Raw genomic sequence first — 17433 nt, forward strand, 5'->3', positions numbered from 1 at the left:
ACCTCACACCACTAGATAAAGAGAAGCAAGAAGAGGAGGTGCATAAGGAAGAAGCAGAATAACTCAACGTTTCTTTTCCATCGGAGCTTTTTCATTCTATTTTATTTTCTAAGCCGACTACATGTTCTGTAGCTGTGCAAACATCACATGAAGAGAGGCAAGATGTAAATTACTGTAAAGACATTAACTTACTCGTTGAACGATTACAACTCATACGAGCTTATGAAGATGCTGGATACACAGTGTATGAACGAGAGATTCAAGAAATAGAACAATTACGTCGTAGGCGTATTATTGTATAATAGCTCTCAAGACTACAACAACGAACTCATCGCATCTACCGTTGTAGACGGTAACATCACATGTAGAAATGGAATAAAAAACCAATACCGCAGTAAATAAATATTTTATTACATTTAAAATGTTCTACTTATTGCATTCCTTTTACACCTATCGTAAAGGCTTGAGTCTAAACCATAACGATGTAATCGCTGCGGAGGAGGAGTTATTGAGCTGACCTCCATAACTGTGTGGAGGAGGAGGGATTGAACTGACCTCCATAACTGTGTGGAGGAGGAGGGATTGAACTGACCTCCATAACTGTGAGGAGGAGGAGGGATTGAGCTGACCTCCATAACTGTGAGGAGGAGGAGGGATTGAGCTGACCTCTATAACTGTGAGGAGGAGGAGGGATTGAGCTGATCTCCATAACTGTGAGGAGGAGGAGGGATTGAGCTGACCTCTATAACTGTGAGGAGGAGGAGGGATTGAGCTGACCTCTATAACTGTGAGGAGGAGGAGGGATTGAGCTGATCTCCATAACTGTGAGGAGGAGTTATTGAACTGATCTCCATAACTGTGAGGAGCAGGAGGAGGAGGGATTGAGCTGACCTCCGTAACTGTTAGGATGAGGGATTAAGCTGACCTCCGTAACTGCGAGGAGGAGGAGGAGGGATTAAGCTGATTTCCGTAACTGTGAGGAGGAGGAATGAGCTGACCTCCGTAACTGTCAGGAGGGGTTATTGAACTGATCTCCGTAACTGTCAGGAGGGGTTATTGAACTGATCTCCATAACTGTGAGGAGGAGGAGGGATTGAGCTGACTTCCGTAACTGTGAGGAGGAGGAGGGATTAAGCTGATTTCCGTAACTGTGAGGAGGAGGAATGAGCTGACCTCCGTAACTGTCAGGAGGGGTTATTGAACTGATCTCCATAACTGTGAGGAGGAGGAGGGATTGAGCTGACTTCCGTAACTGTGAGGAGGAGGAGGGATTAAGCTGATTTCCGTAACTGTGAGGAGGAGGAATGAGATGACCTCCGTAACTGTCAGGAGGGGTTATTGAACTGATCTCCATAACTGTGAGGAGGAGGGAATGAGCTGACCTCCGTAACTGTCAGGAGGGGTTATTGAACTGATCTCCATAACTGTGAGGAGGAGGAGGGATTGAGCTGACTTCCGTAACTGTGAGGAGGAGGAATGAGCTGACCTCCGTAACTGTCAGGAGGGGTTATTGAACTGATCTCCATAACTGTGAGGAGGAGGAGGGATTGAGCTGACTTCCGTAACTGTGAGGAGGAGGAGGGATTAAGCTGATTTCCGTAACTGTGAGGAGGAGGAATGAGCTGACCTCCGTAACTGTCAGGAGGGGTTATTGAACTGATCTCCATAACTGTGAGGAGGAGGAGGGATTGAGCTGACCTCCGTAACTGTGAGGAGGAGGAGGGATTGAGCTGACCTCCGTAACTATGAGGAGGAGGAGGGATTGAGCTGACCTCCGTAACTATGAGGAGGAGGAGGGATTAAGCTGATCTCCATAACTGTGAGGAGGAGGAGGGATTAAGCTGATCTCCATAACTGTGAGGAGGAGGAGGGATTGAGCTGATCTCCATAACTGTGAGGAGGAGGAGGAATTGACCTGACTTCCGTAACTGTGAGGAGGAGGAGGGATTGAGGTGACCTCTGTAAATGTGAGGAGGAGGAGGGTTTGTGCTGACCTCCGTAACTGTGAGGAGGAGGAGGAGGGGTTGAGGTGACCTCTGTAAGTGTGAGGAGGAGGAGGAGGGTTTGTGCTGATCTCCGTAACTGTGGGGAGGAAGGATCAAGAAGGGCAGTTAGTATTAATCCTCTGAGGTTACGCCCCTGGCTATGTCCCGTCAGGATAATAGCAGTAAAGTTAGGATCGTTCGCTCTGAAGATTTCCGCAGCACACAAAATCACGTGACTAAGTCCCGTCAAGATAATACTAGAGAGGTTATAGGGATCGACCGAGGAAAAAGACGTGCACGTGGTTCAAGATGAGAGCTGTCATCTTGACAGCTGTTACATTTTCAAATTCTGCGGCTCACGTGGTTAAGATGGTAGCAGTGAGGTTAGCCGCGTTCACTTGTTCCGCATCAAAACAAGTGCACATGGTTAGGTCCTGTTATCTTGGCAGCTGTTATATTTTCAAATTCCGCAGTCTATGTGGTTAAGATAGCAGCAGTGAGGTTAGGGTCTGTCAATGTGGCAGCAGTGAGGTTAGCGGCGTTTACTTGTTCAACAAGTTCACGTGTTTAGGACCTGTCACCTTAACAGCTGTTACTTATTCAAATTCCGCGCCCCTACTTCGTTAAGATGACAGCAGTGACGTTAGGCCCTGTTAAGAGGGCAGCAATGAGGTTAGCGACGTTCACTAGTTCAACAAGTGTACGTGCTGTCAAGATGGCTGCTGTAATCTTGGCACCTGTCAGAAGCACGTGGATTTTAAATTCCGCGCCGTCTACATAGTTAAGGTGGCAGCAGTGATGTTAGGCCCTGTCAAGATAGCAGCAGTGAGGTTAGCGACGTTCTCTTGTCCAAAATAGTGACGTTCGGGTCCATCAAGATGACAGCTGTCAAAATCACGTGGCTTTGTTTACAAACAATAGCACGTGGTCGGTCACGTGGCTCTGAACCGGCCTAGCCCTACTACTTCTGTAAAACACTAATTGCATCATGCATAACTGTAAACAAAAAGTGAAAGTCTGTTATCAGCTGCATTAAGCTGGGTTCACTAGCATGATGCGTGCGCATCTTCTCGCCAGCTACCCGCATGTAATGGGTGTTCACACGACAGGGAACTGGAAATCAAGTAGGGATGACATAAAATTGTTAGTGTTGAACTGTAGAAGTATTGTAAAGAAAGGAATAGAATTAAGTAATTTAATAGATATATATTTACCAGATATTGTAATAGGAGTTGAATCATAGCTGAGAAATGATATAATGGATGCAGACATTTTCTCACGGCACTGGAGTGTGTATCGTAGAGATAGGATAGGAAAGGTGGGAGGGGGAGTTTTCATTCTGGTGAAAGAAGAATTTGTAAGCTACGAAAAAGTTAAAGATGAGACACATGAAATTCTAGGTGTAAGGCTCATTTCTAAAGATAATAGGCAACTTGATATATTTGGAGTGTACAGATCGGGAAAGGGTAGCACTGATGCGGATTCGGAATTATTTGATAGGATAGTCAGCTATGTGGGAAACGACATGGAAAGAAATGTGATTGTAGCGGGAGATCTGAATTTGCCAGATGTAAATTGGGAAGGAAATGCGAACGACAGGAAGCATGACCAACAAATGGCAAATAAGTTAATATGGGAAGGACAGCTGATTCAGAAAGTGATGGAACCAACCAGAGGGAAAAATATCCTGGATGTGGTGCTGATAAAACCAGATGAGCTCTATAGGGAAACTGAAGTAATAGATGGTATTAGTGATCATGAAGCTGTTTTTGTGGTAGTTAAAAATAAATGCGATAGAAAGGAAGGTCTTAAAAGTAGGACTGTTAGGCAGTACCATATGGCTGATAAAGCAGGTATGAGGCAGTTTCTAAAAAGTAACTATGATCGGTGGAAAACGGTAAATAAAAATGTAAACAGACTCTGGGATGGGTTTAAAGAAATTGTTGAGGAATGCGAAAACAGGTTTGTACCTTTAAGGGTGGTAAGGAATGGTAAAGACCCACCATATTATAATAGAGAAATAAAGAGACTAAGAAGGAGGTGCAGACTGGAAAGAAATAGAGTTAGAAATGGCTGTGGAAGTAAGGAGAAATTGAAGGAACTTACTAGAAAATTGAATCTAGCAAAGAAGGCAGCTAAGGATAACATGATGGCAAGCATAATTGGCAGTCATACAAATTTTAGTGAAAAATGGAAGGGTATGTATAGGTATTTTAAGGCAGAAACAGGTTCCAAGGAGGACATTCCAGGAATAATTAATGAACAAGGGGAGTGTGTATGTGAGGATCTTCAAAAGGCGGAAGTATTCAGTCAGCAGTATCTAAAGATTGTTGGTTACAAGGATAATGTCGAGATAGAGGAAGAGACTAAGGCCACAGAAGTAATAAAATTTACATATGATAACAATGACATTTACAATAAGATACAAAAGTTGAAAACTAGAAAAGCGGCTGGAATTGATCAGATTTCTGGGGATATACTAAAGACAATGAGTTGGAATATAGTACCATATCTGAAGTACTTATTTGATTATTGTTTGGTCGAAGGAGCTATACCAGATGAATGGAGAGTTGCTATAGTAGCCCCTGTGTATAAAGGAAAGTGTGATAGACATAAAGCTGAAAATTACAGGCCAGTAAGTTTGACATGCATTGTATGTAAGCTTTGGGAAGGCATTCTTTCTGATTATATTAGACATGTTTGTGAAATTAATAACTGGTTCGATAGAAGGCAATTCGGTTTTAGGAAAGGTTATTCCACTGAAGCTCAACTTGTAGGATTCCAGCAAGATATAGCAGATATCTTGGATTCTGGAGGTCAAATGGACTGTATCGCGATTGACATGTCTAAAGCGTTTGATAGGGTGGATCATGGGAGGCTACTGGCAAAAATGAGTGCAATTGGACTAGACAAAAGAGTGACTGAATGGGTTGCTATATTTCTAGAAAATAGATCTCAGAGAGTTAGAGTAGGTGAAGCTTTGTCTGACCCTGTAATAGTTGAGAGGGGAGTTCCTCAGGGCAGTGTTATCGGACCTTTATGTTTTCTTATATATATAAATGATATGAGTAAAGGAGTGGAATCAGAGGTAAGGCTTTTTGCGGATGATGTTATTCTCTAGAGAGTGATAAATAAGTTACAAGATTGTGAGCAACTGCAACGTGACCTCGAAAATGTTGTGAGATGGACAGCAGACAATGGTATGTTGATAAACGGGGCTAAAAGTCAGGTTGTGAGTTTCACAAATAGGAAAAGTCCTCTCAGTTTTAATTACTGCATTGATGGGGTGAAAGTTCCTTTTGGGGATCATTGTAAGTATCTAGGTGTTAATATAAGGAAAGATCTTCACAGGGGTAATCACATAAATGGGATTGTAAATAAAGGGTACCGATCTCTGCACATGGTTATGAGGGTGTTCAGGGGTTGTAGAAAGGATGTAAAGGAGAGTGCATATAAGTCTCTGGTAAGACCCCAACTAGAGTATGGTTCCAGTGTATGGGACCCTCACCAGGATTACCTGATTCAAGAACTGGAAAAAATCCAAAGAAAAGCAGCTCGATTTGTTCTGGGTGATTTCCGACAAAAGAGTAGCGTTACAAAAATGTTGCAATGTTTGGGTTGGGAAGAATTGAGAGAAAGAAGAAGAGCTGCTCGACTAAGTGGTATGTTCCGAGCTGTCAGCGGAGAGATGGCGTGGAATGACATTAGTAGACGAATAAGTTTGAATGGCGTTTATAAAAGTAGGAAAGATCACAATATGAAGATAAAGTTGGAATTCAAGAGGACAAACTGGGGCAAATATTCATTTATAGGAAGGGGAGTTAGGGATTGGAATAACTTACCAAGGGAGATGTTCAATAAATTTCCAATTTCTTTGAAATCATTTCGGAAAGGGCTAGGAAAGCAACAGATAGGGAATCTGCCACCTGGGCGACTGCCCTAAATGCAGATCAGTATTGATTGACGTTGTGAATTAACATGGCGGACCTGCTGATATGTTAATTGTCGAGTTAGTATATAGTGTTGGAAAAATAAATAGAAACGAAAATGTAATGTGAGCGCGAGAGTGGATTGCATGACGTAGTGCATTCGGTGCGTCGACACATTTTTTATGTCAAGTTCCAGAGGGCGATGAAAACACATTTAAAAATCACTTACGACTCACAGCTATCCAGTTCGATCAACTTCTACAGATGATTAAAGTACAAATACAGAAACGCAACACAAATATGAGAGCGGCTTCAACTGCCCGTCTGAAACTCCAGGTTACACTACGGTACTTGGCGACTTGTGACTGTCTCAGATCTTTGGAATCTTTATATCGAGTTCCAAAGACTACAATATCCACGTTTATGTAGGCTGTGTTGGATGCGATCTATGATGCACTGAAAGAATGCATCATAGTGTGTTCGCATGTATCGTGTCAAAGAATATAATACATTGTTAAACATTCACTCAGTCCGGTAATATTGTATGGTTTACAATGTAGGTATTATATTCTTTGACCCTTTAATAAATGATAAACGACAACGGAGTAATAAATAAATAAATAAATAAATAAATAAATAAATAAATAAATAAATAAATAAATAAATAAATAAATAAATAAATAAATAAATAAATAAATAAATAAATAAATAAATAAATAAATAAATAAATAAATAAATAAATAAATAAATAAATAAATAAATAAATAAATAAATAAATAAATAAATAAATAAATAAATAAATAAATAAATAAATAAATAAATAAATAAATAAATAAATAAATAAATAAATAAATAAATAAATAAATAAATAAATAAATAAATAAATAAATAAATAAATAAATAAATAAATAAATAAATAAATAAATAAATAAATAAATAAATAAATAAATAAATAAATAAATAAATAAATAAATAAATAAATAAATAAATAAATAAATAAATAAATAAATAAATAAATAAATAAATAAATAAATAAATAAATAAATAAATAAATAAATAAATAAATAAATAAATAAATAAATAAATAAATAAATAAATAAATAAATAAATAAATAAATAAATAAATAAATAAATAAATAAATAAATAAATAAATAAATAAATAAATAAATAAATAAATAAATAAATAAATAAATAAATAAATAAATAAATAAATAAATAAATAAATAAATAAATAAATAAATAAATAAATAAATAAATAAATAAATAAATAAATAAATAAATAAATAAATAAATAAATAAATAAATAAATAAATAAATAAATAAATAAATAAATAAATAAATAAATAAATAAATAAATAAATAAATAAATAAATAAATAAATAAATAAATAAATAAATAAATAAATAAATAAATAAATAAATAAATAAATAAATAAATAAATAAATAAATAAATAAATAAATAAATAAATAAATAAATAAATAAATAAATAAATAAATAAATAAATAAATAAATAAATAAATAAATAAATAAATAAATAAATAAATAAATAAATAAATAAATAAATAAATAAATAAATAAATAAATAAATAAATAAATAAATAAATAAATAAATAAATAAATAAATAAATAAATAAATAAATAAATAAATAAATAAATAAATAAATAAATAAATAAATAAATAAATAAATAAATAAATAAATAAATAAATAAATAAATAAATAAATAAATAAATAAATAAATAAATAAATAAATAAATAAATAAATATCACACTCTTACCAAGTTAGTGAAATTGCTTCTCGTAATCATTACTCCATTCAGGAATCTGTCAGCGATGTTAAACCATTAAACTGTCGGTGAATAAATTTCTTCGGGTGATGTACCTGACTTCCTAGATTTCTTACCGTCTTACTAATAAACGGTGTATAACTTTTATACAAGGTTTATACACCGTTTACGCGAAATTCGTTACTAATAAACCGTATATAAGCCTCCTGCTTATACATCTGTTATAGTTATTCACTGAATTGCTTATACAGTCCAGGACCCTTGTATAAGCGTCGTATAGCAGCGAGTAGCGGAAAAAAAGAAACGAGTGAGCAGTTTATTTTCGTGGTATTTATTGTCGGCAGTAATATAATCGTTGTGAAATATTCAACTTATCCATTTAACATTGAACACACGTTGAAAGAATGGACGATGATGTTGATGATCTTCACGATATTTTAAACATAGAAGACATACGGTACACCATTCAGAGGTTATGGAAGCTAGACATCTTCGTAAAGTAAAACGCTTTAAAGAGACGGAATGACAATAAATAACTAAAAAAGAAATGATGGTTGGGCGTATTTTTGTGTAAAAATGTGTTACAGCTTAAAAGACCTTTGATATTGCGAGTTTATTATACACTATATGCCCCTACAAAGATCTTTCTTAATTGAGTACCTACCGTACCGTATACAAGGGGGCATATTCCTCGAGATAAAACGTGGCATAACTTGAAAACCATACGTAATATGATTTCCATACTTTATAGTTGAATACGTAGAAATGTGATGTATAAATGCCTAATAGAAACTTTTTTTATCTAACCTTTCGTTTAGCTACAAAACAGGTTTTCCTTTCTCCTGAAAAGTAAGGATTTTGGAATGTGTACCCTTTTCAACTCGCCGATTTAATTACAATTGCTTACGTTTTCCGTACTACCTCAGTTAGGAGCTTTTGATATTTTCTTAAGCTTTTCCATTTCTTTTTTTGCGTCCATTACACAAGCAAGCTGAAGAAATGTTGATATCAATATAAGTCAATTTCCAGCTGTCTCACGGAATGACAATGAATAACTATAAAAGAAATGATGGTTGGGCGTATGTTTGTGTAATAAGGTGTTACTGCTCAATAGACTTTAAATTGCGACTTTATTATACATTATCTGCCTCTACAAAGATCTTAGATCTTTCTCAAATTTGAGTATAAAAAGGGACATATTCCTTGACATAAAAAATGGTAAAACTTGAAAACCGTACGTAATATGATTTCCATACTTTGTAGTTGAATACGTAGAAATATGATGTATAAATGCCTAATAGAAACTTTTTTGATCTAACCTTTCGTTTAGCTACAAACAGGTTTTCCTTTCTCCTGAAAAGTAAGGATTTTGGAATGTGTACCCTTTTCAACTCGCCGATTCAATTACAATTGCTTACGTTTTCCGTACTATCCCAGTTAGAAGCTATTGATCTTTTCTTAAGCCATTCCATTTCTTTTTTTGGCGTTCATTACACAAGCAAGCTGAAGAAATGTTGATATCAGTATAAGCGAATTTCCAGCTGTCTCACTTAGTGTTGCCACTGCCTTTTAGATATGCCGTGCTTCTGTGCGACATTCCGGAAATTGTTGCTCGTAGATAACCAGCAGAAGCGATCATAAAGGCGGTGAACGTGCGAAATACGTCAGTGAACTGCAGGAAGAGATTCCTACTCCTTGGAACGAGTGTATACGTGCTGTGTAGTAATACAATGCGTATACCTCGTTTATTAGCAAGAAAAATGTAAAACGCTTATACAGGGTTTATTCACTGTATAACTAAACAAGAGTTAAACAACGGTATAAAGACTTTTTATTAGTAAGACCCATAATCTTTAATAGATTTTCTCTGTTTTATTAGTAAGACCCATAATCTTTAATAGATTTTCTCTGTACGTTCTACGAATGTATTTAGTTTTTGTTGATTTCTTCGACGCCTACCCCAGGAATATTCATTTTTCAGCAATCCGTAGCAACGCTGAATCCCTGGCATCTTTTATTTTATAACTGGGAAACCTGGCATTCCACAACACTTCTTCAGATTCGTATAATTTTACAAATTTTATTGTCTGCATATCGCTCCACTTCCTTCCTTGCACCGTCTTCAAGCTTTCCGCCATCTTGAATTTGTTACTTGTTTGTAGAAAGTTGGGCACGGTCCGAGTTGACTCGGTTCTCTCAAACTCAGGCAACTGGACTCGCATGAACTGTTCAGATGATGCGAGTGGCGGGCCAAACATGCGCACGCATCATGCGAGTCCACTCGCTCCGAGTCTCCTCGCACCGCGTGAACCCAGCTTTAAGTACCGGTATTGGTAACTTCAAATATTCTTGCAGATAATTATTGTAAGTGTAATGGGGACGATTGCGTTATTATCGACTACGTTGCTTGGTTTGTAAGGCTTAACCAGCATAATATCACCATTAGCAGAAATTTTCGTTATTGGTATGTTTTTCAAGTTTATTATTTCCAGAACTGTGAAAATATTTCAAAAATAACTATTTCGGACAAATATTGCGGAGAAAAATTAAAGTTATGAAATTAGAAGACAAGTGAAATAGGTTAACCACGTCACGCCACCGTATCGCTCAACTGATATGGAAAGACAATGATACTTGACACTTTTCATACAAAAAGGAAGAGAAATATTCCTAGAAAATTGTATATATCGCCATAGTTTAAATCAGTTATAGTTAAAAACACTCCGTAATGCTGTTCTTACGGAAGACCCCCGCCGGAGCGCCCTCTCTATCTGTTTTGTGCACGCCCCGTGATCCATCTGCGTTCACTTTGCAGACTGCCCCTGCCTTGACGATACAAAGGACCGAGAAGCATGAAGAGAGCTGCGCTGTGTTGGGAGAGACGTGTTTATTTTGCGGATAACATTTTGCGACCACTTCAAATGAGGTCACGGTAATACTAAACACTCTGTTCTCGGTTGTCTTTTAGTTTATTGTGTAGGAGCACTTATTATCCGATATTTTCTTTGACAACGAACAACCTGCGCAGCACATAACGCAACAACAGACCAGTGCCTCAGTGAACGCTCGTTACTTTGTGTTCCAGGACGCTGTTGTTCGCGCTGCTGGTGCTGTCTGCTGCTCAGAGACTGGGCGAACCTGAGTCCCCTTGCCCAGACGTTTTCAAGTACGTGGGCGACTCCAAAGGCTACATCAGGGTTTGGCCGCCTCGTTCAGGACTACCACTCAATCTCCGAGTACAGTTGTTCCTACCAGCAGCTCTGCCTTCGGTACGTATCTCTTCACTATATGCTGCACTTATTTTCATGCTTGTATGAAATGCAAGACTCAACGCGATTCACTCACATCAATACAGAAAATCATGGCCATGAAAAACAAAAATCACACTGCGGTTGTTCCATTCCGTGAGACGTATCAGTGCTCACTGTTAAGCACATCAATTAGTAAGGTTCTAAGAAAACCGTGTAAAAATCCATAAACGTGAAGAAACACGCTCAAATACACATTCCTCTGCACACCCTACTTCTTTTGTCCATAATTTTCTTTGTAGTATGCTATAGCAGTCTGCTACGTGCTGTAAATCTGTGGCGTTTGCCTGTTAAAAGTGTAGCTCCAGTGCCGAGAATGATGTCCAGATTTCGTTCAAGAACATAACGACATTTGGCTTGCAGACGGAGTCAGAGGTTTCCTGTGGTAACTTCCACTTCACGCTTCACGTTCTCCATCAAGTCCAGACGCAACCCACGTGTTTCTAGCTTCTTGACTGATTCTGGTATGATTTCCAAGTATGTTGCGATAAGCGCTATTTCCTTTTAACCTGTTTTGTTGCCGAAAGAGTTCGGCGCATTAATTACTTTACATTTCCACAAAGACTGCTTGTGAAACATCTTAAAATATGCGTAAATAAAAGTCGAAAACATGCACAATAAATCCGAAATTTGAAATGTATGCACTAATCTCAAAGATATGCACAATTAAACTTAAAATTTCATCTTCATTCGCACTTCCTTGCGGGTTTGAAGGTCTTCGTATTGGCAAACAAAACATTGGCGGCCACGAAGCTACTAGGCTGGCGAGAGCACACTATGGGTCTGCGTTGTTTGTGAGTGTTGTACATCACCTGTGATTAGTACAACCACTCACCTGTACATAATGAGCATCATCCCACTGATCGTTACCGCTCTCATCATTCATTTTGATTCTACTCAGTGGTTACATTTTGAAGTTAGAATTTTCATTTCGTTGCACCTTGTACCATTAGAGGCCGGTGACCTAGCTGTTAGCCCTCTCCACTGACCTCCATGTTGAAATACCGTGATTTCTCTTTCACTGCTCTCCATGTCGATTGCAGAAATGTAATGTACGGAGACACATTCTTATTGCTGCAAGAAGGAAGAGGCGTAGCAAATTACAATGTTCTTGGTGCAAGCCAAGATGGTCGTTTCTATGCAGATATATTTTTAAATTACTTTGATTCTTACTTATTTTTCTCCTTGATGCTTTCTTTCTTTAAACATTTCCAAAACTTCGCACAGATGGCTGCTGAGGTATTATTTCTTTGAATTCGATTACTTTTTAGATGGATGTTTCTGAATGTCAGAAATACAGATCAAGTCAGTAAATGCCGGACTGAGCTGAGAGTTCTCTTTTGCGGCCAAACATCGATTCCAGCGGCGCTACCACGATCGGATCATTTTCTCGCAGCATGTTCAAAATGGACTACTGTTCTGAATGTTCTGCATTTTCAGTTTTTTTGTTACTTGCTTTACGTCGCACCGACACAGATATGTCTTATGGTGACGATGGGATAGGAAAGGCCTAGAAATGGGGAAGAAGCGGCCGTGGCCTTAATTAAGGTACAGCCCAGCATTTGCCTGGTGTGAAAATGGGAAACAACGCAAAACCTTCAGGGCTGCCGACAGTGGGGTTCGAACCAACTATATTAGCAAGCTCACAGCTGCGTGCTCCTAACCGCACGGCTAACTGGCCCGGTCATTTTCAGTTTTAGAATAGGAAAATGTTGCAGAGAGCAAGGTCGAGAGAGTAGGGAGGATGTGCTTCTTGGTGCATTGCTTTCTCCCGTAGACGTTTGAAAATGTTGATGTAGACGGTCTTCGCGGATAATCTGAAGCACTGGCAAGGAAATGGACGGCGCCGCTAGAAGTTCACTTCTCGTTCACCGGTTGATATCCTGGGTCTCTCTTGAAAGCTTCCATACGAAAAGTATCGAGTTGAGTCACCTGGGCCTCACAAACAAATGGACGGTAGTGTCGGTATCCACAAAGACTTTGCTTGTCAACATTCAACACCGTACACCATGCGGTATGTTTAGTCCCACAGTCATAGTCGATTTCCAACTCCCTTATGACTCTGAAAGTTGGGACCACGACCTTCTACTTCCGCTTTGTCAACGCGTTGTCAAATTGCTTGAATAGACCTTCTTGTTGATTTTACAATTGGATAGGCTACCTTTACCCTACTTCGCATTTCATCACCTATCCCACCATCAGTCTGTAGGCGAGATACATCAAGTGCCAGGAAGCCTGGCGCGAGTACTATACTCCAATCTGTTCTACATGAACCAGAGAACCGGGCGAGTTGGCCGTGCGGTTAGGAGCGCGCAGCTGTGAGCTTGCATCCGCGAGATAGTGGGTTCGAATCCCACTGTCAGCAGCCCTGAAGATGGTTTTCCGTGGTTTCCCATTTTCACACCAGGCAAATGCTGGGGCTGTACCTTAATCAAGGCCACGGCCGCTTCCTTCCCATTCCAAGGTCTTTCCTATCCTATCGTCGTCATATGATATATCTGTGTCGGTGTGACGTGAAGCAAAATAGCTGAACCAGAAACGTCGCAAGGTGTTAGACAAGGTTTGCTGTCTCCTTCCAATGTGTATTTTAGAAGACGTGTTAGAAGGGTTGAGCGCTTTTTAGCAGAAAGGGAAAGGACAGCGAGGCATGCGAGAATAAATAAAGGTCACGAGAGTGGAGTACATCTGGGAAGCTCGATAAGGGAGGACATGCTTTGTGCTAGCCTAAATAAGGAAGTGAGGAAACGTCACCCAACATATCTCAGTTGGACCGATAGAGTAGGGAACGAAAGGATGCTAAAGAGACTCGAAAAGGAAAGAAGCAGAAGAAACGGGATAGGACTCAATGTAGGGAGGAGATGATTGCTAGTGGAGGTGGTATCGGGAAAGAGTGTCCTCGATATAAGCAGAACAGCAGACTAAAACGCCACATCCACATACTGAAAGTGCGGCCATCAGCCCACCAAACAGAAAAAAAGATGACAACCCCGGACTAGCAGAGTTACGCTACTTCAACTCGAGGAAACTAATTAACATTAGAAGGTCCTGCCACCTGACCTGTGTTTAACAGTCCTTGGAGCCTTTGATGCCCTTAAGCGCATATTATCATTATTATTATTGTTGAACGCAGAGAGGTGAAAGAAGGTGCGGGGTGAATGGGTCTATCTGCTATATCAAAGATTAACTTAACACTTTATATTTCTTTTCAAAACACAAACTTAACAAACTTTTCACTAACAAATAGCAGGTGGGAAATTACAAGTGCTGAGCTTCCAGCTCCAAATGTACAAGTTTACAACATGGCAAATGTTGCGTTTAGTTCTCTCAATTCAAGAGCACTTTGCTCAATATTACAGCTTACATGCTCTCCAACTTTAACCAAGGAGACTGCGCTCACAAACACATCAAAAAATCTTACAAACTTCTGGCCTCTCTAGCCCAACCTATAATTTACAATTCTTACACAGGGCTATCTATTACGCAAACTACTGGGCCTTCATGGAACAAGAACAGCTTAAATTACTGGCCCGAACACAAAACGTACGGAGGCGTACCCTTGCGCTCCTAGAAAATTATGTATAAAACCCTGATTGGGCTCGCGGTCCGATGATGCAGAGGCTAATCCCAAGCTACTGAGGTGACTAGAATTAGGTTCATGTTAATGCTTTACAGAAAAAAGATACAGTTACAGAATCGTAGTAACCTCAGGATAAATTGGAGGGGAACTCGAGAGGGTAACGCGCTCTCTATCCACGATTTACAATGTAAAACTTTGTGAAATTTTACATTAGCCGAAAGAAGGTTTACATTTTAGAAAACAGGCGGTTACATAGTTAGAAATTATAACCTTCCCCTCGTATAAGTCTGTGGAGGTAGCTACAGAAAAATAAGACTGATGGCCATTACCTTGGCTGTTGATCTGCCTGGCGAAGAATGAGGCGCCCCGCCTCCTGTCTTAACACACACACTCAGTAAGACGACGATCAATAAGACAAGGTAGCCTGAAAAAGCCGCAGCTTATATACCTGACGGTTCGAGAGGGTTCTGGACTAAATCCGGACACACCCTCTCATTTTTATTGGCCGAATTCAAAAGATACAAGAAGCCTATTATTGGCAGGAAAATAAATACAGAAAATTCCTGATTGGCCAGATTCAAGAAATAATAGTTGCAAACCTTGAAATAACAAAATAAATGAAAGTTCATTTATTTGAGAAAACATAATAACACAAAACTTCTTTAAATCAGTAGTTCTTCCACCGTGCACCAGAGTGCATGACCACAGTTTTGTAAGGACATCTATGGAGAAAAGTTCAAACTTCTTGAAGTAAACAACCACAAAACAAGTTTAGGCACCTTCAAAATAACACATTACTTAATAATTCAACGGTGACGTCTTCTGTTCAATGTCCCAACTTCACATTTTGTATGAAGGATAGTATTCCTTAAGGCGCTTCTTTTAAATGTGCGGAGTTGAGTTGTGCCACGCAGTACAATTATTATATTATTATTCCTGCGAACCACATGACCTTGCCGCGGTGGGGAGGCTTGTGCGTCCCAGTGAAGCCGATAGCCGAGCCGCAAGTGCAACCATTCTGTTGAGAGACCAGACTAACGAATGGTTCATAGAAAAGGGAGAGCTACCTTCCGGAAGTTGCAAGGGTGGCAGTCTAGATGATTGACTGATACGGCCTTGTAATAATACTCAACATGGCTTAGCTGTGTTGATACTGCTACACGACTGAAAGCAACGGGAAACTACAGCCATAACTAACTCCGGAGGACATGCAGCTCTCTCTGAATGGATGATGCACTGATGATGGCTTCCTCCCGGGTCAAATATTCCGGAGGTAAATTAGTCCCCCATGCAGATCTCCGGGTGGGGACTGCGCGAGTACTGGGTACTGACATTCTGCGAGTCGGAGAGTGGAATATTAGAAGTTTGAATCGATGCGGTAGGTTAGAGAATCTGAAAACGGAGATGGATAGACTAAAGTTAGATGTACTGGTAGTTGGTATAAGTAAAGTACGTTGGCAGGAAGAGCAGGATTTTTGATCAAGCAACTACAGAATAATCAACACAAAATCAAACAGGGGAAATACAGGAGTTGGTTTAATAACGAATAAGGAAATAGGGCAGCGGGTAAGCTACTACGACCAGCATAGTGAATCAATCAATCAATCAATCAATCAATCAATCAATCAATCAATCAATCAATCAATCAATCAATCAATCAATCAATCAATCAATCAATCAATCAATCAATCAATCAATCACTACTGATCTGCATTTAGGGCAATCGCTCGGGTGACAGATTCCCTATCTGTTGTTTTCCTAGCCTTTTCTTAAATGATCACAAAGAAATTGGAAGTCTATTGAACATCTCCCTTGGTAAGTTATTCCAATCCCTAACTCCCCTTCCAAGAAACGAATATTTGCCCCAATTTGTCCTCTTGAATTCCAACTTTATCTTCATATTGTGATCTTTCCTACTTTTAAAGGCACCACTCAGTTTATTCGTCTACTGATGTCCTCCCACGCAATCTCTATACTGACAGCTCAGAACATACCACTTAGTCGAGCAGCTCATCTCCTTTCTCCCAAGTCCGCAACATTTTTGTAACGCTATTCTTTTGTCGGAAATCACCCAGAACAAATCAAGTTGCATTTCTTTGGATTTTTTCCAGTTCTTGAATCAAGTAATCCTGGTGAGGGTGTCATATACTAGAACCGTACTCTAGTTGGGGACTTACCAAAGCCTTACATGCCCCCTCCTTTACATCCTCACTACAACCCCTAAATACCCTCGATAGCTGCAGTCGCTTAAGTGCGCCCAGTATCCAGTAATCGGGAGATAGTGGGTTCGAGCCCCACTGTCGGCAGCCCTGAAGATGGTTTTCCGTGGTTTCCCATTTTCTCTCCGGGCAAATGCTGGGGCTGTACCTTAATTAAGGCCACGGCCGCTTCCTTCCAGTTCCTAGGCGTTTCCTATCCCATCGTCGCCATGAGATCTATCTGTGTCGGTGCGACGTAAAGCAAATAGCAATAATAATAATCACATAACCATGTGCAGAGATCTGTACACTTTATTTACAATCATATTTATGTGATTACCCCAATGAAGGTCTTTTCTTATAGTAATACCTAGGTACTTACAATGATCCCCAAAAGGAACTTTCACCCCATCAACGCAGTAATTAAAACTGAGAGGACTTTTCCTATTTGTGAAACTCACAACCTGACTTTTAACCCCGTTTATCAACATACCATTGCCTGCTGTCCATCTCACAACATTTTCGAGGTCACGTTGCAGTTGCTCACAATCTTGTAACTTATTTATCATTCTATAGAGAATAACATCATCTGCAAAAAGCCTTATCTCTGATTCAACTTCTTTACACATATCATTGATATATGTAAGA

The 17433-nt window shown here is 39.0% G+C and overlaps 1 protein-coding gene across 3 annotated transcripts in view; it reads left to right on the top strand.

The window, feature by feature from the left end:
- The window catches only part of LOC136886854 (serine protease gd), a 134366-nt gene that overhangs the window by 32637 nt on the left and 84296 nt on the right, over positions 1-17433 (top strand). For all 3 annotated transcript variants that reach the window (XM_067159706.2, XM_067159707.2, XM_067159705.2), the window contains exon 2: positions 10788-10971. In XM_067159706.2, the coding sequence (XP_067015807.2) occupies positions 10788-10971 (184 nt within the window). The remainder of the gene's footprint in view (positions 1-10787; positions 10972-17433) is intronic.

This window comes from Anabrus simplex, chromosome X (assembly GCF_040414725.1).
Source record: "Anabrus simplex isolate iqAnaSimp1 chromosome X, ASM4041472v1, whole genome shotgun sequence".
NCBI lineage: Eukaryota > Metazoa > Arthropoda > Insecta > Orthoptera > Tettigoniidae > Anabrus > Anabrus simplex.